Here is a 20,526-nt window from a genome sequence, read left to right as displayed (position 1 = left end):
TACAAGAACCTCTCAGGAAAGAATAACATGAAAGCAGAAATGTGAGTCTTTTAAGTCATTAGCTTCACTTAAAATGCAAATATAGTTTTGGTTTCTTCCAGTTCTATGTTATAAAATCCTTCTCTTTGCTGCTAAGAGAAGTCAGAGAAACAAAATTTATAGCCCAGATTGGTACACATAAAGCCTGTTTTATTTACTAAGCTGGTTAAGAACTAACAAGTCCGGAGGATGCATCCATATAACTATGCAGATTTTTCCGCATTGCTGACAAATTGTTTTATTTATCTAAAATGTAAACCTTTGAAAAGAATCATGAAACATGTTATAGTTGGATAGCTGTTGGTGGAAATTAATGATAGCTTATAACATATTTATTGTTAAGAACTTTATATATAACAACTTAAAAGGGACTTAACCTACTTTGAACAGTATTTTCCCGTCAAAGGTAAGGTCTGTGTTCTACCAACAATTATACACAGTGGTTTGTGGAATTTGAAATAGCAAGTCGGCCTCCCCTCTCCATGATTGAAATAGAGGGACTTCTGACAGTCTCAACCTCAAACACAATGTGGGTCTTTGTCTATACTTTTATTAGAGAGCATTTCTTCCTTGCTTCAAGGAAAAATAGAAGACATTAAACATATCATTGCATCCTGCCTTCTGGCACAGAGAAATGCCTTTCACGATGTATGCGAAGCCAGTCCCAAATTGCTCCCTAATGTTACTCATACCGCAGCGTGTTTCCTGAGACCCCGCTCCAAATCCTGGTCTAATTTCTCTTTTTGATCTTCCAGATCGGCCTGGGCCAAACATACTCAAGACCCTCGAATTGCAGTAGGTTTCCAGTCCCCAGTAGAAAAGAAGATTAAGGTGAGGAAATAGATTTACCATGAATTTTGGAGCCAGTAATAGAGTCATAAAAAGTTCATCACCGAGGTCGGAAGGGCGCGAGTGCCCGTCAGGTCTAGTCCAGCAGGGGGTCCGCTGAGCACCAGCGGTGCCGGCTGACAGCACCGGGCACAGTGAACGCGGCCTGTGTCCTCACGGGCTGTCTCGCGAGGGACGATGACATGGAGCAGATTGCTGGCACCAGTTGTGCTGAGTGTCATGGAAGGGTGGGATTTTATCTGAATGAGTATGCGAAAGGTCTGAGGAAGCGACATACAGGTCCCGTATGTAAGTAAGCACCGTAGTCAGAGCTGCGGTATTGTGTGTTTGGGACTCTGGGAAGGAAGGACATGTGAACGTACTCGGATGGGAAAGAGCACACGCATGGCTGTAGAGACACAGGAGGCCCCTGAGGCCGCAGCACAGTGAGCAAGCTTCCAGAGGCTGTTGGGAGGGGTGATCAGGAGCCAGACTATGGGCGCCATCCTGCAGTTCCGGACTTTTCTCCCAAAAGCCACTGGACCCTCTCCTGGGTTTGCATGCAGCAAAGGGACAGGCTCTGATGTGTGGGCCACAAAGGTCACTCTGGCTGCTGTGTGACGGGTCTGAGGCGGCTGGGGGCAGAGGGACAGAAGTGTGGATTCAGGGAAGCCAATGAGGCCACTACCCTCGGGTGGTGGCGTTCTGAAGTGAGAAGTGACAGGACTGACAAGGGGAAACTGAAGAAAACTCTCCGTAGGAAGAGTCACGTACACAGCACCTGGGTCTGACGTGAGGGGCAAGTGCACCGGCTTAGCCATTCCTCCCCCGCTCTCTAGAGCAGCGCCCGACACGCGGTGGGCGGGTCACCTGGTCAAGCGACAGAGACTGTCCGTGTCCAAGGAGGACTAAATGCGACTGTGCTCGATCTTAAGTGACAATTTCCCTGCCACATTTTCCTGCATTATTGAAGCCAGAATGTGCAAAGCAAGTGAGGGAGTAGCCCCGAAGCAGGAAGGGGACAAAGGGCCAGGTAGGCACCGGGGACAGTCAGCTAAGGGCTTGGAATAGTCTAGGGGTCCAAGCAAGTCCCAGTCACATGCCTGGAAGCCAGAATAAAGCATTTCACGGAGGAGACAGTGGTCACCTCTGTAGAACACTGCTGCGAGGTCATTACGGCAGGGACAGAGCCGGGAGCACTGACTTTGTCAATGTGGTGCTCACTCGTGACCTGGATGAGAGCAGTGTCGAAGCAGGGCTGGGGGGGGGGGGGGAGAGCGCGAGGTGAGGGGGTACAGAGGGGATGGAGGTCGTGCCCCAGTCGCACGCTGCGGGGGCACACTAAGGCAGTGGGGGCTGGGGGGGAATGTTGGCGAAGGGCGTTTCCTCCTCCGTGTAAAGCCGGTGCGCACTGACGCGACGTTTTTATGCTGATGGCGTGACCTAGGAGCAGGCAGTTGTGATGGGGCAGGAAAGGGAATTTGATGACGGCAGATGGAAGTTCTTGAAGCTCAGGGAGCACAGGGGGAAGAAGTGGCCTTTGACAAAGGGGCCGTGTCTCTGTGACGAAGGCAGGAAGGCGGAGTCTGGGGAACGGGCGGGCTCTCCCGAGTCACTGCTTCTGTGGCCCCGAGGAAGTCGAGGCCAAGTCTTCAACTAGGAGGGGACACTGAGGGGGTGGGGGGCAGGCAGGGGAGTGAAGACGAGGACGTGAAACCCAGGGAAGAGGCCCTAGTGGGGAGACAGGGCTGACTGCCACCGAGAGCTGTGCCGTGGGCTAGAGCCCAGGGACGGCCAACTTCGGCAGCTGTGACCCTTCCCTCGGACGTCCGCTCCAGAGCGGCGAGGAAGCTGTTAGTGCGGGTCTCGGCGGGAGAACAGACCACAGCACGGACTGAAGGCCTGTCTTTGATTTCCGGTGTGCCAGCGCAGAGGGACACCGCCGTCCACGGTATCGAGAAGTGCTGGAAGGGGCGCAGAGACACAAAACGGTTCCCAACTGGGAGACGGACCTGAAGGAAGAGGACGAGAGGCCACGAAGCGAGGCCACAGACGATGCTAAAACATGGAACTACCTAGTGTCCGACAGGGAGCTGAGCCAGATAAGGAAGCACGTCTCCCGGATGGAACAAGCTAGAGGCCCCAGGGACCGCAAGTATCAAATACTTCCTCGAAGACTTCCCAGTGAGATGCGCTCCCCCAGAACGTTCACCCGGGAGACGAATGGACACGCTGAAGCCACCCAGAAAACACCCAAAGCTGAAACCAAAAGGCACCCGGTGACGTGGGCGCAGGAACAGATGAAGAAACACCAAGCTCGCATGATTCGAGGGCGCGAGCTCGCAGCGCGACGAGGTGACAAACAGGGCGCTCAGGACCTCGCCGCCCCGGCGCCTCCTCCCCCAAGACATCAGGCGAGGACGGAGGACGTGAAGGAGTTGGAGTGGGTCACGGCCTATCCCATTGTCCAGCCTCCCCAGGACGCGCCCATAGAAGTGACCATTCTGAGGGAAAAGTCAAGAGAAGGGGGCAAAATGGAAACACCGCTGCCGAGGGAGCTCTTGAACATACCCCCGTTTCTGAAGCATCAACTAGAAAATAATAAATTCATTTTCTAGCTACTGTTCTGTCTCTTTTGAGCTGGCATGCTTTCACGGTCGTCGGTGCAGCAGAATCCCGTGCCCCGGCTTTGCGTTTAAGTGCATCCAGCGGGGGGCGGGGGGGGGCTAAGCCAGAAACACAGAGCTGTTGACCTAGAACCGCCGTTTTCTTGACTCTCACAAGTCTTTATCGAGAACTCAGGCAGCGTCCAGCTGGGCAAGTTTCTGCCCCACGTGGCACCGCCGGAGTCACTTGGGGACTCTCAGGCGATGGCTGGGCTCAGCTTGGCTTACCCCACTCCCTCCCTCAGCTCCCCAGGGAATCGTAGGGCCACGTGGTCGGTGAACTGATTACATGGTGACCTGGCTCTGAGAGGCCTGTCCACCACTACAAGGCTTCTTATGCCCCGGCCTCAGAAATCCCCGTCCACCGCTCCCGCCATATTCTACGGCTCAGACAAGTCACCGAGGCCAGCCCGGACTCGAGGGGAGGGGAAACAGACACTTCCTCTCAACAAAACTGGCCGCCGTTTGTTAACCTACCATCCCAGAGCTCTGAAAGTCTATCGCACGAAGCAGAACACGCCTCATCCTTGGTGTACAAACCTGTACTGTGAGACAGGGTGGCAATCTACGGGAACGTGGAGCCCGAGAACGCACCTCGGCTGGTCATTCCTTAGGGGGGCCGAGCAGCCAGGAGTAAGCACGGCCTGTGCCCGGCACTGACGCCTGTCCCCAGCCAGCCACCGCCAGCGCAGAATAAGACACAGCCCTGGCCCTGGGGGCGCGCACGGGGACAGCCATGCCAGTCAGCAAGGTGAGGGCAGCAGGCGGTAACCGAGGGCAGCACAAGGCGCTACTCAGCCCTGTTCTGGAGGGAAGGAGGGGCTTTGGGGATAGGACATGCGTGTGATTTTTAAAATATAACACCCATTCCTTTTTGTCTTTTTCTTCCCCAATTCAGAAGTCTAGATAGCTTCTATTGATAATTTTTAAAAACAATGAAAAAATTACCTGGATAGAAAACTCTATAGTTACTGAAAGGTATGAAGTGAAAAGTAGCAGCTTTTCCACTTGGTTTGAAAAAAGCAAGCACTCAAGTTTCTTACGTGAAGAATGTTTGAAACAAGCCAAACACACATGCCTGAAAAATTATAACGTTAAGACCACAGGTGTGATTCCACTTGTGTGAAATGTCCAGAATGGGCACATATTTGGAGATAAAAATAGGCATTTTTATAGACAGAAGTAGGTTAGCAAGCGGTTAGGGCTAAGGCGTGAGGAGGGCTGAGTGCCTGCTGATGGGCAGGGGTCAGGTGAACAAGAATGTTCTAAAAGAGCCCTGCGAATAGACTAAAAAATAATAAAATACCCTTTAAATGGGTGAGTGGCAGGGTCTGTGAATTATATCTCCACAAGGCTGTTTAACAAAAATGAAAGATGGTTTGAGTTTACAGGACACAGTGAGCCCAGAAATGCAAGCCAAGGGCCTGACCACGCCAGGCTCTGAGGCTCACTGAAGAGCTCAGGGCTTTTCAATCCTGAAGGCAGTGGGGAGCCACTGAAAAACTGCCATGCGGTTTTAAAGAAGGAGAAGAAATCTGAAGGACAGACAGGAAGCAGGGACACCAGGTGGGAGCCTGTGGCAGAGGTGGGCAAGATGGAGAGATTCCAGAGACCAGATGAGAATTGGGGACTGAGGGGAGGGGGTGGGGGAATTCATAGCTTTCTTTCTGAGGAAGTAAAACAGTAAATGTCCCAGCACAGGGGTCACAGGGAGAAAAGACTTGGGGCTGTTCATACGTGTTGTCCAAGAAGCCATTGGTTTCACCGCCTGTAGCTTTTCAGAGAAGCTGACTCCAGGCTCTGGGAGCGACCAGGCTGCAGCTGGAGTGCAGCTCCTGGGAGTAAGATGGGGGCAGGCGACCAGGGGAGCAGCAGCCTCAAGGGCAGTGTTCGAGAAGTACACTTTCAAGTGTCAAGTGCACAGCACTTACCCACTGGATTTTCCAGGTCGGGAAGGAATCGCCAAGAAAGCTGGCATGAACCAGCCTCAGGAGAATGGTGGGCAGGGACCATCTTAGCAGCCGGTCCTTATAAAGAGGAGACAGGACAGTAACGTAGGGGGAACGGTAACGTTTTTAGGGTGAGAGGTGAGCGGCGTTGCAGGGAAGGCACGAGATACGGCCGGTGTGGCTGGCAGAGCAGAGACCCAGGGGTGCGGGACCAGCTAGAATCCGGGGCCTTCCACAGAGGAGACACCTCCACGTCCAACACCGGAGCGACGGAGGGGGAAAGGGCAGATGCAGAAAGCAGGGGAATGGGAAAAGGAACCAACGGGGGACTCAGAGAACACCAGGGACAGACCTGAGGACGAGCCGCCCGGAGCAGCCCCCGTCCAGCTTGCTGTGTGGCTTTCCCCCGCGGGGGTCACAGCCCTGCGGACAGAGGGGGCTGCTGCCCAGACGGAGCCAGGGTTGGCTGGGCCAGGGAAAGTCCTCCAGCCTGGCTTGGCCGAGGACTGACTAGCTTCTTGTGGGTAAATCGCAGGCTCAATCAAATGACCCCGCTGGGGCCTGACCACGTTGTAGCTGTGAAAACGATTTCATGTGGTCCAACCTAGTACAGCTTGACTTGACGAGGTAACTTCCCAGCTAAAGAGGCAGAAGAAGAACCGTGATGATCTACAGGCCGTGAAGCGCCCTCTGAAACTCTCAGGCAGACAGGACTGGAGACACTCTCCCGACAACAGAAAATGAGGAGGAACTGCGATTATTTGTGAATACTTTTACTCAAAGACAACCGTGACAAATTCATGAACTATCAAAAGCTACATTCTACTAAAAACAATCTGTCGTTAAAAATGTTCAGTCGTACAATATATACAATACATGCTGCTTTCCTTTTTGGATTTCATGATCCACTTGAGTCCTAAAAAAAGGGGGGAAATACCAGTTAACAGTTTATAAATCAAAAGTAGTGGATTTAATTTGCATAAACGAAATCTAACAACTAGCCCTTCCTCAGGGAGTAGGGCGCACGTTAACCCTTTATACGTTTAAGTGTACATTTCGTGGTGAGTACTTGAAACACAGTTCTTGTATTATAATTTATTAATTATTGTGTCATTTTCCATACAAACAACTGTAACCCTATTTTTGCCCCACCCTGTGTACCTGATGTTAATCCTCCCCCTCCCTCAACTATCCCAGAACAAAAGCAGCTCAATTAATTGAGGCACATGCAGAGTTTACATTAAGGACCGAAAAGCTCATTTTAACTCTCCAAATCATAAAAAATTTGAGCTAGAGAAAAGTCTCAGCAACTACCTAATTCAAAACCCTCCCCACCCCATCGATAGATTACAGATAAGGAAGAGGAGGCTGAGTGAGAGCCCGGGAGCCCCCCGATGTTTGAAAGGGGAGGAGCCCGCAGAATCCAGGTCTCCTGACCGCCGTCCACAGCCGTGCGCAGCCCAGGATGCCAGAGCATGGCTGAGATTCCCTTCTAGCAAGGCTCTCCTTCATAAAAACGAACCATTTCACAGAATAACTCAAATTTAAGAAACGGCCACTCACTAACCTCACCTCAAGGTAATCCTCCTTTTCTGCTCTGTTTCTACGAAACAAGCCAAGCCAAGGGACACGGAGCAAAACTGGTGGGAGGACGCAGTGTTCCTCTTCTCTTACTTATCAGTTTGCTGTGTCAGGGGTTAAAAAGAGCCAAACCAAAAACACACTCCTGTTCTGCCTCTACCAAGCGCACATCTGAAGAACACCAATGTACTCAACCCAAAGAAGGGGCCTTGCAGCCACTAGGTCTCGCTCAGCCTTGGTCACCAGCACACAGCTCTAAGAATGGGGCACTAGGAGACAAAATCCAAATTCCGCCAGCATGTGGCAAAACAGGATGGGCTGGAACGCGAAGCAAAGCTTCACAAAGACTCGCGTCTGTCCCGCCGGAAACGTTACCTTCAGCTGGCGTCAAGTGCTCAGCCTCTGCTGGCTCTGGCTCGACACAATCACGGGCTCTGAGATCTCAAAGGTCTTCACAATCTCCTGCAGGGGACAAAGGACATGTGGGCGCTGGGTTTAGGGCAATCAGGCCGGAGGCAGAGCCACCCAGGGCAGCGTGCAGGGCTTTACCTCCCAGTCGCGGTAACTCAAAGCTATAATTCCTTGATTCCTGATTTGGGCGTTTTGATCAATGCCCTCGCTTTCTTCATTAATATTAACAGGTTCTGTTTAAAAGACAGAAGTTTTCAAAAGTTATCAAATCAGAAGCGGTAATCTACACAGAAATGAGGAATCATAGGAATGAAGCTTGTATCGAGATGATAATTATCATATTACGTACTTATTAGGACTTCATGCATCATTGAGTTGTGTTATTATTACAGTAGCAAGTTATCCGTTCGCTGCCATTAAAAAATGTAGTAGAGAAGCACTTTCCTACCGCTTGAAAACCTCTGCGCATCTACATACCAACCCCAGAGCTAAGCCCCAGTGAGTCCAACATGAAATCGAGTAACATATAAATGTAATAGAAGTGCTTCCCTGTCTACAAGAGACCTGAATTGATGATTCTCGCAGGGAAAGAGGGAGCTGGCCTCAAGGAAAAAATGGAAAGAAGGAAACTACAAAACTAACTGCAATTACAAACTTTCTAAATGGAAATTTGAGGGAAATTATATCATTTCTTGTTAATCTTGATAGCAGTAGATGTTGAATCAATAATATATACAAATCCATCCATTTTAAACGATGGCCATGTTTTCCGTTAGTTAAGCAAGATATAACATTATAAAAGTTTGTTACCCTAAACGAAAACTTTTACATTTAGTAAAATACATTTCGTAAACTCTAGTACCAAATATAATTTCTCTAAAACTACTTTTTCTGAACATAGGATCATGTACCTATTATTGGCAGGCGGTCCTGGTCGAGTTTTATTCTTGCAAAACCATCCTAAAACACACACACACACAAAAAAAAGATTTTAGAGGACTAAAATGTAGATCCAATGTCTATACCATTGGGTAAAAAAGAATCACTCCATTAGAAAGTTCTGTATCTCAGACAACGAAAATGTAACCATAACAAGGCGATTGATTACCCGGACAAGACTAACATCGGCTGCACGGCCTGTCTCTCAGGCTCCTCCCCCGCCGCTCCCACCCTGAGGGTCTCTTAAGCCAGACTCTGTCTTGCCTCTTTAGCTGATACATACATAGTTGTGAATCCTTACATTTCGTTATGCATAATTCTATCATTTACCCTTGACAAAATGGGCCTTGGTTATCATTTCTGGGAAAACACTTCGGTCAATACAAGATTTTCATCTCAGGTTAGGATCATATCCGTCTTACGTGTTCAGGAAAGCAACCTGGTAAGACTAAAGACTGTCCGAAGCAAATTTCCGCAGTACGTTCTTTGACCTATTTTGAAGTCATTTCAAACCTAACAACCTCCTGTGTATCCTTTACTCAACTTCACCAATTGTTTGAGTTTTGCCGCATTTATCCTTCTCTCTCTATATACAGGGGTGGGCAAAAGCAGGTTTACAGTTATTCACAGGAGAAAACAATACAATAACTAACACGAGAATAAACACTGTTTTGTGTACTCACAACTGTAACCCTACTTTTGCCCACCCCTGCGTATTATGTTAATTTTTATGAGAGAAAGTGGGAGACAACCTGACCCTTTCCCCCGGCACTGCAGTGTGTCCTTCCTGAGCACAGGGACCTTCTCTTAAATAATGCGACAACAATCGAATTCAGGAAATTCAACATTTATACCAGAGTGTTATCTAATTTATAGTTCCATATTCCGATTTTGCCAATTCTCTCACGAATTCTGAACTTGTTTCTTGTTTTTTTTTTCAGCTGGGTTCTTCTGCCTCCAGCCCAGTGAGTGTTTTGCTACAGTGGGGCTGAAGGCATACTGCTTAGTCCAAATGCCCTCGTCAGCTTTTAGTATTTATCTTTTTAAAAGCACATAAAAGCAATTAGAGAAATAAATCTTACCCTTACAATGAAGGAAACATGAAAGATGTTTTCCACCGTACGGGGGAAAGAATGTGGATCGATCACAAAGTCGAAGAAGGACATAGGAGTATCAGCTACAGACAAAAGAGGAAAGAAGTCTTCAAGACAGGAAAATGACTTTTGTTTCCCATCAAGTCTAATACTCTACAGTGTTAGCCAGAGGAAGGAAATGGGCACTCATCCTGCTGTGGGAGTGAGCATAAATCAACACAACCCTCTGGAGGGCAGTTTGGCATATCTGTAAACACAGACACAGCCCTGACCAGCGTGGCTCAGTGGGTTGGGAGTTATCCTGCAAAGCGAAAGGTCGCCGGTTCGATTCCTGGTTGGGGGCATGTGAGAGGCAACCGATCAATGTTTCTCTCCCGCCCTCTCGCTCTCAAAATAAATAAATAAAATCTTTACAAAATAGGTATGGCCCCTGGGCCTGGCTCCCTCCTCTAAAAAGCTGTCCTACAGAAATATTAGCACACGTGTACAAAGTCATGCCAAGATTCTTCAGTTCCACAGCTTATATAGGAGTAAAATGCTATAAAGATCTTACTTGTCCACTAACAGAGAAACTGATAAATATATTGCATTTATGATACTGCCGTACAATAGTAATCACTGAAAAGAATAAGGGGGATCTATATGCACTGATAGGAAAATGACCACATGGGAAACCTGGAAAAGTCATGTCACAGAAGAATGGACGTTATTATGATTAGCTTTGAAAAAGCAAAAATAAAAATTCTAACTACTTATGTGCATATCTGCGTGACCGACATAAACGTAGGCCAGTCGGAAACATCACAGGCGGCTGCCTCTGGGGCGTGAGGAGAGGTGGGACGGGTGCTCTTTACTTTCCTCACTGCTATGCCACATTTTATTTTTTTAACAGAAAAATCACTCCATGGTTTAAAAATAAAGTACAGTTACTTTACCCATGTTCTCCCATGGAACTTCCAAAGGGGAGAAGCCTCATTAGATACATATGCCAAAAGACTCAAAATGAGGCAAACATTCCAACCGAAAATGCCTTTTAAATAAGAATATTAACAGCCTCTCACTGAAAGTGACAAACATCAAACTAATACAGACTGCTGTTTTGAACTTGGAATCATACTTACGATCTTCTCGAAAATACGTCTGCAACAATCCTAAGATCCTCTCTACTTCTTTCTCTGTTGCTTCTTGATGAGATTCTTCCATCCTCTTTAACTGAAAACGTAAAGTCATCATCAAGCCGACCGGCGTCTTGCCTGCCTGCTCACCTTTTCTGCTCTTACACATCCAAACTCCTCTCCATGTCTCTGGGGGTTGCTAGTTGTGTTTACCTTCATCTTAAAACTTAGTTAAAAGAAAAAATTCTCCGTAACATTTTCATATTGATTTTTTTAAGGAGGAGTCACGTTGCCAACCAACCACTTGCAGGATGAACATAAAATAGGAAAATACAAAAGGGTACTTTATACTTTAGAACAGCAGTCTGCGACTGCGAGGGGCTTTGCCCCTGGGGGGGCCACGCTAGCATCTGGTTGTCCCGGCTGGGGTGGGGAGGAAAGATACTGTTGGCATCCAGTGGGAAAAGGCCAAGGATGCTGCTAATAAGAAGTTTTAAAAACTTAAATAAAATGATTATTTAAATGATTCCAGAACCTAAAGCTTAGAAAAGATGGCCAAATTGCATGTGCATTATAGTAATGGCTATTTTAATCTTAGGTGTGTTTAAAATGCAACGTTAAAAATAAAAAACAAACCGGCTCGGGCATTTTCTTCTCCTTTTCTGCCGTACAAATTCTTCTTGGACGTTCAGTTCGTGGCTTTGGCACAGGGCATTCTCCTTGTATTGAACCCAACCTAATGAGAAATATGCTTTCATGTCTTTTTTGGTTTGTTTTCTAAACAAATTTCACTAACTGAAAGCCGTTCCCATGGGATCGTCAAATCCAGAGCAGGCGCCAGTGATAAACGAGCCGACGTCAGACCAGGACTCGTCAGGCCTGTGACATGCGTTCTGCTCCCTTGGTGTTTCTAAAGAGCTCCTGGGAGCTTAGCTCAACCTTGGACACCTCCTCAAGCACCTTCCTATTTTGCTCTGAACAGCTGACCTGGTGTCTGTCCCACAAAGCCGACCTCAGAGATCAGGGGAAGGATGAACATGTGGGAAAAGGGAACAGAGAGCTCCCCTGGCCTTACAAGCCTTTGGACTCGGTGAGCCAGGGTGGAGGCTCCAGCCTGGGACTACAGAGCACACCTGCCTTAGGGTCACAGGTCAGGTGGAGGCCATGGGATTCCTTTCCCATTTGGAGTCCCTTCACCTCCCCCGCAAAAAGCCCCGAGGAAGACTTAAGCTACCACAATAGATGTATCATGTGAGGGCCAAAGCCTCAAGAATTTGAGACTCACGTGGTCCCTATACTTGAAGAGATCAAAGTCCACATGTAGACAAATATATATTCATGCACACAGACGCAAACATGACAGACCCTGTAGTGCTGTGCCGGGCATCACCCATGCGCTCCAACAGCCTTGGGGCAGAGCTATCTGCCCGGAGAAACCTGGCTGGGAAGCGTGGTCCTGCACTGACAGCTCCAGCTGGAGGCGACTGGAGGCGTCTGTGTTGGGGCCTGGGAGATGAATAAACCTCCCCCGTTGGAAAGAAGGGGGAAGGACCTTGCAGGCCCAGGGAGCCCTGAGCGCACGGGCACAAAGCTGTGAGTCATCTGTGGCAGCTGGAAGCTGGGCTGGATGACGGATCAAGTTGAAGTCACTCCACAAAAGGCGAGCTCTGCATCCTGGGGTTTATGACAGAGCCCAGAGCTCAGCAGCAAAAACAAAGACGGGGAGGAGTTCCCCCGATAAACGGGTCTGATCTCTATGCTGCGATTGTATAAAGTGGCTCCGGGCACCCAGCCATGCGGAAACGCCTGTCCCCACAACACAGACCTACGACAGAGGCCTCTCCAAAGCCTCCTAACCGAGCCACGAGCGACCTCGAGAGGCTCTGAGGGTGAGTCAGAACAGACGAGGACCCAGGAGCTGCACCACCGAGGGAAGGGCTGACTGGGGGGTCACCCTAGAGCAAGCAGCTACCGGGGAGCAGGAGCCCCATCTTTGCCCGCTGCCTCACAGAGGAGCCATTTAGCGCTGTGCTTAGTTTCTCCCAAGGACTGGGCTAGGAAATTAAGACAGAAATGAATTTCATTTCATTTGCGTACAAAGAAACACTTTTCAAAATTAGAACTGCATGCAAAAATGAACTGGGCAGTTTACACAGTGACGCAGGCAGTCTTCAAATATAGGCCAGGAATCCTCCAACAGGGAAAGATACGGTAAATGGCCCTTTACATATATTGTTAGAAGCTTAAGATCCCCTTCACAGGAGACACCCTCCTCCTCCACGATAAGGATTTTAACAGCGATGAAACAAAGCCAGACGTCAGCCACACACCCAGTCTCCCACGGCCTAGAAAGGAGGCTCTGACCCACGGCCGCTCCTGTTTAAATTAACCAGGGTGCAGTTCCATCCACATCCGGATTTCATGAGCTTTTAAATCCAAGTTTATAAAGTCGCTAAACAATGGCACCATGATCGTCACCTCTACAATGTCAAGTAATTTGGGTCCCTACAATAAAAAACAAGGTTTACAAATGACTGGTCTGTCGGATTTTTTAAATCATCTTACAGGAAGTGGAATGTATGGGTTTTATTAAAGGTGTTTTCTGCTGTTTTGCCTGATATTTTCCAGGAGTCATAGACTATGAATTCAAAATCAGAACTATCTTCATCACGGATGAGATCTTCAGCTTCTAGCGGATTTACACCCATATGTGTCAGCTACAAAAACGAAGGGAAACAAGAAACCCCAGTTAAGCCACAAGCAATCACTCGCCACATCCAATAATCTGCATGTCTAAACTTTAAGAGGCCCAAGGCGAAGTCTGTTTCAGTGTCTGAACAAGTTAGCTAAATTTTTTATTGTCAAGATCATTTTTAAAAAATAAATTCATATTTTCAGAGGTTCCTTCTACCGGCAGATGTCCCTCAACGCACTCAGATCCTCTGGTAAGAAAGCGGCTCTCCACCAGGGCGAGTGTGTCCCCTGAGGGTCATTTGGCGTCACTGGGAGACATTTTTTTTTTTTTTGCCATTTGCAAGTATTTATTTAGGTAAGAGATCATAAAATAATTTTTATAATACACATAAGAAAAAACACATTTAAAAGAATAAAATGACAGGAGGTGATGGGATTTAGTGTTTATAAATGAGAGCATCGATAATTTGGACAATTCAAAGAAACTCCAAGTGTGCTTAAAAGTTTGAGACCGTACCTTAAAATATTTTAATGACAAAAAAATGAAGTGTTGGGCTTTTAAGGAAATACATTACTTAATAGTTTCTCGAATGATTTCATAACGGATTCCTGGACACTGTCATATATGGGCATGAAACGTAAAAACGTCGAGAACTTTGGCAAGCAAAGTATTAGTCCGCAGCAGCTTGAAAACACTTGTTTTTGGCTGTCACAGCTGGGTGTGGGGGTGCTCTCAGCACCTCGTGGGCAGAGGCCAGGCTGCGGCCGGCGTGGTGCGGGCCCCCACACCAAAGACGACTCAGCGCAAGTGTCCCCGGGCCCAGGCCAAGGGGCCCCAGTCCGGCCCACCGCGGGCTGCAGGGCCGAGGGACGCCAGAAGAACCAGGCCTGCCGGGGACTTCCAGGTCACAAGCAGCTCATTTGCAAAATATTAGGAGAGCTGTACTAGCATGAAAATATGACATCACGCCCCAAAACAAGGCTCTGGGAGGGAATGGGGAGTCGAGCGGGCGTTCAGATGTCCCTGTTCGGCCAGACCCCAAGACCTCTGCTCGCTGTGCCCTGCGGCACGTCCAGAACAGGGGCCGAGTGCCAGGGAGGGAGCCGTTCCTCTGAAAACTGCCTTCCTGGGGAGAACTGGCGGAAATCTCATCAGCGGCCTATCTCAAGCTATCTTACAGAAAACGTATTATATTAAATTTGCTTTTAGGAAAGTACGTTCTAAAATTGTAAAATGGCTAGAGGTTCTCAAATTAAAATGGTAGTTATCACATAGAAACAATAATCCAAAAGCCCTGGGAGAGCTTAACCCTTCAAAGGCAACCCAGCCCTGAAGAAAACAGGCCGCCAGAGCCCAGTCAGAGGGCGACGGTCCGCCCTCCACCACGTGCTGGTGGGGGTGCTCCAATTCCCCTCTGGTCGGTCCGCCCATCTTTGCTTTATCATCTCTTTTTTTAGCGTTATACTTGGAAAAGGTCTTCCCCACGTGGACACTGGACAGCTACTGAGTCAGGGTTTTATATGGAATGCTTTAAGACCTCTGGAACTTATTTTGATAGATTATTTAAAGTACAGATCTTATCCTGATAAAGTGATTCAAAAAATAGACAACCCAGTACTGGGTCACTTTATTGAGCTGTACATTAGTGTGCATTTAAGAACTGCATTATACTTCAAAATAAAAGTTTTTTTTTTAAAGAAAAATTTAAGGTTTTAAATTTAACTTAAATTCAAATTTTAAAATGTTTAAGGTTTACAAAACAACAAATACCTCATTCCTTTACAAAACAATCAATTTAGCTGGTCAGATCGCACGGTACTAAAGTATGTTAATAACTATTTAACAAACACCCAGTCAATGACCTAGCAGAAACACTAGGCTCAGAGGTGGGTGCAGCATAGAAGGAAAAAAAAAAAACAAAAAAAACGACAACAGAGTAAGATAAAAAGTCAAGTCTCACTGTGCTTTTTGGGATAAATCCATCAAGGAAAAGTTTCAAAATTTCAGGTTAACAAGCATACAAACTTATTAAGAGTCAAAAAAAGGGAAATAAAAAACAGCAAAAAACCCACAAAAGCAGAGCCCCCACCATATTCCTGCGGTTCTGAAGTAGTCTCAGAGACAGACTAAAACATGCCCGTCCACCAGGCCTGGCTCATGTCCAGCTGAGCCTGCCGCCTAAAGCGTATGTGGGCTCTGCACACCCCTGGGCAAAGGTCCCAGGTCACTAAGAATAAACTGGAACACGTAATGAACTGATAGGTGACCATTTGTAAATAAACACAGCCCCCAGAGCCTTAGAATGCTAGAAATTTTCAAACTGCTCTAGGCTCTAAGAACCCCACCACCACCAAAAAAATATTAAAAATGAAGTGAAAGCTATTTGTGTGTGGATATAAGCAAAGTATATAATTATACAGATGAAACATTTTTTAATTAAGATTCTGTAGCGTTGAACTTACTAGAGTTTCAACATATCTTAACATATCAAAGGAGTTCAGATCAGAACGCAGCTGCTTGGCTTTCTCTTTGCCCAAGTCGGAAGCCAGAACGAGAAAGTGGGCGTCTAGCACTGCTTCTCTTGCTCGGGACACTGTTCAAAAGAGAAGAGAAACACACACAGTACAAAACACACATTCTCCACAGCCGTGTCCCTTGCATTTCCAACTAGTTACGCAGCATTTCCCGCTGGACCCCCCAAATTCTCCAACAGTCCCATCGCACTCTAAAAACTGGCTCCCCTGCCCAACTCACCAAAATCTGGAACCCCAGCTGACCAGTCTTCCTCAAAGCCAGCTCTGTGTCCACTTTTCCTACTCCTGAGAACTGAACCACAATCTCTTAATACCACAGTCAAAAAAACCAAAGACACCCCTCTACCACGTGGCTTTTCCCTCGACTCCAATGGCCCAGCCTCGTCACTGTGATCATACAGGTGGTGTTAAGTCAAGCTGAACACCCACTACGCTTTCGCTGGCCAGGAAAGGGTAAGTGACCAAAGAGCCTCAGCTGGAACAATGTCACAGGCTGGGCAGGCAGCGGGACATTCATGCCTCCACGTGGCATCCCAGGTACCACCTACAGGCAGCAAGGCAGTGACCTCTGAGGGCGGATAATCCAAAAAGGTTTGACAGAGGACGTGTGATTTCAGGTAAGCGACAGCAAGAAGAGATTTAACTATCACTAAGAGGAGACAAGAAGGGAATGGACGGGGACATTGAGGACGAAGACTGGGTCCCTGAGCAGCCAGCAGGGCTGAGGCACTGGGCTCACGGACCCCACAGGGGACAGGGAGTGTGAAAAAGTGCCCTGGGGACACCACAAAGGCTCAGGGAAAAGAAGCCAAGAAGTGGGGAATGCCCTGAAGTTCAAGCACAGAAACCTGTGCCTGGCTTGCTCCCTGGGGCTATTTCACGTGAATCACTGATTTCCTGGACATTCCTCAAGCTGGAGAACTTGCCAACTCCAGTGTTTGATTTTCTGAGTCATTTTCCCCTCAGTTTTATTGCAGGAGTCACTGCAAAAGTGACAGTGAGTGAAAAGCTAGAGGCTTGGTCCTGGGAGGGACCCCGTCTCCCTCGCCCGCCAGTCCTGGGTGGCTGTCAGGCCTCTGCGGAGGTCAAACTGACCCAGGACTCTGCTCAGTTGAGTTGACTGCTTTGCCTTAAAGTGGTGACCCAGCCAGCACAGCGGACATAGCAGAGGGGGGACATGACCTCCGGGTCAAGAACTAAGCAGATGCACATTAAATACCGAGAGATGTCCAAGTAACCTTGAGGGGATGGACTGGGGGTCCGGCCCGGGAGAGAAGCGGAGGCGGGGTCTGCGCAGGTGAAAAGGAAAAGGCTGGCTCAGATGAGCTGGCGCGCGCCCACGGACCCAGGCGGGGGCCGGCAGGTGTGGTCGGAGCAAGGACGAGAACAATCCGAGAACACACAGGGGCGGGAAATGGGAGAGGGGACCCTTCCCCACTAGCCTAACCGCGGGATGCCGAGAAGCCGGGCTCGGGCTCTGGAAGAGCCGGAGGAACGGCGGCGCCGGGCAGGCCCCACGCGGCAAGGGCCCCCAGCCTGCGCTGCCATTCCCCCAGAGCCGTCGCCGGCGGGACCAGAGCCCGTATCCGGAGGCACCCTGACCGGTCCTCGGTCTCGGAGCGTGCTGCTGCTACCCTCGCACTGCGGCTGCTCCCATTCCAGCCGTGGTTACATTTGAAGGCCCCTCGCGCCAGGGACCAGGGCGCAGGGCCGAGACCTCCCAGGCTCTCTCACACCCACCCCGCCCGGCCCCCGCCCCCGACTGCGGGCCAGCAGGCCCACGGGTAGGCCGATGTCGATAATTCGGCTCTTATGCAGAATTAATTAAAATTGGCCTAAAAGGCATGCTAATAAAGACCATTCATATAGAAAAGAGTGAGTTACCTCCGTTGAACAGAGTGTTGGCCTCTTCAAGGACCTCTGTTAATCTGTCGCTGGCATTCAGTATATCCTCCCGGTTTTCTACGTTAAACAAATACAAGCTTTGGGAAACGTGCGGATCCTTCCCCCAGTCCTCGACAGCGGGATCCCCAGCAGGAAGGCCAAGCCCCGCCCCCTGCTCCCCGGCTAATGTGGTTCAAACATCTGTCTCTCTTTAACCGAAAAGGCGCGTTCAGACTGCAGCCCTTGAGAACATGGCCATTTAAAGGAGACCGGCTCCCTCTAACCTTTCCCCAAAGGGCTCGACTTCTGCAGCCTTTGAGGGGCGCTCCTAACACTGGCTCCCAAACTTCGCAGCCACGCGAGCCCCTGGAGGCCACACAACGCATGGGCGGGCCACCGCACCGCACCGCACCCCACCCCCACCCTGAGTCCGGCTGGCTTTGCATTTGTGACAGTTCCCTCGGTGACGCCGCCGCTGCTGCGCGAGCGACCACGCCGGGGAACCGCCAACTGCAAGAAAGGGAACCCGGGGTCCGCGTCTCGACTCTCCCCTTACTGGTCATCTGGGCTCCGGCGAGCCGCCGACCGCGCCCGGCCTCCGGCTGCGCCGTCCTGCCCAGCGGGGACCCGCGCGCCCCCGCCAAGGTCGTGCGGCTCGATGGGCACGAGAGCGTGGGAGCACGCGGGGGGCCGACCGAGGCGCGGCTGAGCCCCGGCGCCGCGCAGGGCCTGCGCCTGGCACCTGCCCCGCCCGGCCCGCGCCCCGCGCCCCGCCTTACGTTGGACCGAGTTGATGAGCGCCCGGTACTGATGGCGGATCTGGCGGCAAAGGCCGTGGTCGGTCTCCGCCTCCAGGCTCGCGGGGTCCAACAGCTCGTCCCCGGAGTCCGACGGCTCTCCGTCCTCCAAGCTCGGGCGCTCCTGGGCCTCCCGGCGCTCGGGCGCGGCGGCGCCACGGCGGGACGACAGCGGGGACCGCGAGCGGGAGCGAGAGCGCGGCCGGTCCCGGTGCGGGTCGCGGCCCCGACCCCGGCCCTCGGGCCGGCGGCCGTTGCTGTCCCCGGACATCGCACCGATCCGCCGCGCAACTTCGGAACGGCGGAAGTTCGCGCCAGAAACTGAAAGCCCTGCCCGGCGCGAGCGCCCGCTCCCCGCGGCTCGGGGCTCGGGGCCGGCGCGTGAGCACAGCGACGCCTGTGGCGGGAGGCCGGCGGCGGGCCGGGTGCGCGCAGGCGCTCGCGCGCCTCCCAACGGCCCCAACGGCCCCAACGGCCCCCGCCCCGGGCGGGCCCCGCGCCGCGGCCTCTGCTGCTCCCGGGTCCCACCTCCTCACGCCGTACGGAGGCGAAAACCTCGGCCGTCTGGTCCCCTGCGCCCCCGCCACTCGACCTTCACCGTCCCCAGGCCTTTCTGGCGCCCCAGCCCGCGGCCGCGCCGCGCACGGTGGCCTCGGCCAGCCGTCCCTTCTAAACGCTCCCCGCCTGCGCCGTGGCCGTTCATGTTCGTCACCGGCTCTCAAGCTCCAAATGATTCTAAAATACCTTCGAAAGCGTCCAGGAGAGTGGGATTGTATTCAGTGTCGTTTTAAAGACAAACGTGTGGGTTTTGTCGCCGGTGTTGTGTTCCCAGAGCCCTTTGCGCGCTGAGAACAGCTTCTCACTGCAACGACATTACACCTCGAGCCACTACCCCAGCTACAGAAATGGCGTTTTCTGCCTCACGTGTGCTACTGGCTGCTGTCCCCGAGCGGTGCCTCACTCTACCCCGACCGGCCTGGCTTTCCGGAAAGCGAAGCTCGGTGCCTGCGTCCCTGGGTGAAGTGTGGCTGACCTCCGTGACCCGTGTCCCCGAGGGCTGGGCTAGGGGTGGGCATGCGCCCGAGTTTCGGCCAGTGAGGGGTGAGGGCGCTTCCTGCCTGGGTGAAACACAAGCCGCTAGACGACAAAGTCTCTGTCCCCACCCCTCCACCTTGGACGTGCTGTCACGAGGACATGGTGCCTGGCAGGACGGTGCCCACTACTGAGGAGGCGACAAGCATGAGGAAGGGCCGGGTTGCTGGGGACGGCGCACGGCCGAACTGCCGAGTGGACCCCCTGCCCGCGACCCCTCCCCCCCAACCATAAGCGCCTGTCGCCTTAGGCCGCCGTGAACTGCTTTGTGGTCACTACTTTGCATCTCAATGCCCTGGGACTGAGGCAAATGCTTAGCATTCTTCTGGCTGGAAAGTATTCCTAGCTCCAGGAAAGAAAACGAACCGGGAACCTTTCATTCAACTCAACAAACTTTTTCTTTTAAGTATATTTTATTGATTATATTGTTACAGTAGTTCCAATTTTTTTCCTTTAAGCCCCTCAGCCCAGCATCCCCCTCCCCCAACAATCCCCCCCCCCAAGTCCATGCCCATGGGTCGTACATACAAGGTCTCCTGCCTCACCCTTTCATATATTCTTCTTTTTCTTTTTTAAAAAATAATTATTTTAACAATAAAAAAATAACAATCCCTCCCTCTCAGACTTAAGACCCTTTATAATCTTATAGAGGACAATGGGTGAAGGGCTCGTGCCCCTCTAGCTGCTTCAAGCTGGACATGGTTGTCGTCCTACCTACCCTTGGGTCCAGAGATCCCTAATAAGAGTGGGGGTGTGGAGGGGAGGGTGGCCTTCCCACATGGGGTCAACTCAACAAACTTCTAATGTGTGCTAATGGGCCAGACACCCTGCAAAGTGCATCAAGTCACAGAGATGGTTCAGAGGCTTGCCTTTGCCTTCCAGACGAACAGGAAACAGATTCT

General features: G+C 50.6%; 1 protein-coding gene across 2 annotated transcripts; it reads right to left on the bottom strand.

Annotated features, from left to right (window-relative positions):
- Positions 1–6,239: 6,239 nt before the first annotated feature.
- Positions 6,240–18,918, bottom strand: NSMCE4A (NSE4A component of SMC5/6 complex). Of its 2 annotated transcripts, XM_090278741.1 has the most exons (12): positions 18,515–18,918; positions 17,736–17,813; positions 16,072–16,143; positions 15,780–15,910; positions 13,188–13,339; positions 11,259–11,358; positions 10,629–10,719; positions 9,496–9,590; positions 8,386–8,434; positions 7,613–7,707; positions 7,439–7,525; positions 6,240–6,398 (listed from the first exon to the last, which is right to left on the bottom strand). In XM_090278741.1, the coding sequence occupies exons 1-11, from the start codon at positions 18,801–18,803 to the stop codon at positions 7,451–7,453; spliced, it is 1,227 nt and encodes a 408-aa protein (XP_090134867.1). In that variant the 5' UTR covers positions 18,804–18,918; the 3' UTR covers positions 6,240–6,398; positions 7,439–7,450. The 2 variants fall into 2 exon arrangements, with proteins under 2 accessions (XP_090134867.1, XP_090134868.1); XM_090278742.1 differs by lacking the exon at positions 16,072–16,143 and having other exon boundaries at positions 18,515–18,917.
- Between the last annotated feature and the right edge of the window lie 1,608 nt (positions 18,919–20,526).

Source organism: Furipterus horrens, unplaced genomic scaffold (genome assembly GCF_987537825.1).
Source record: "Furipterus horrens unplaced genomic scaffold, mFurHor1.1.pri manual_scaffold_5, whole genome shotgun sequence".
In the NCBI taxonomy this organism is placed as follows: domain Eukaryota; kingdom Metazoa; phylum Chordata; class Mammalia; order Chiroptera; family Furipteridae; genus Furipterus; species Furipterus horrens.
The sequence above is the reverse complement of the archived record's forward strand: the minus strand, read 5'-3'. Positions and strand labels throughout refer to the sequence as shown.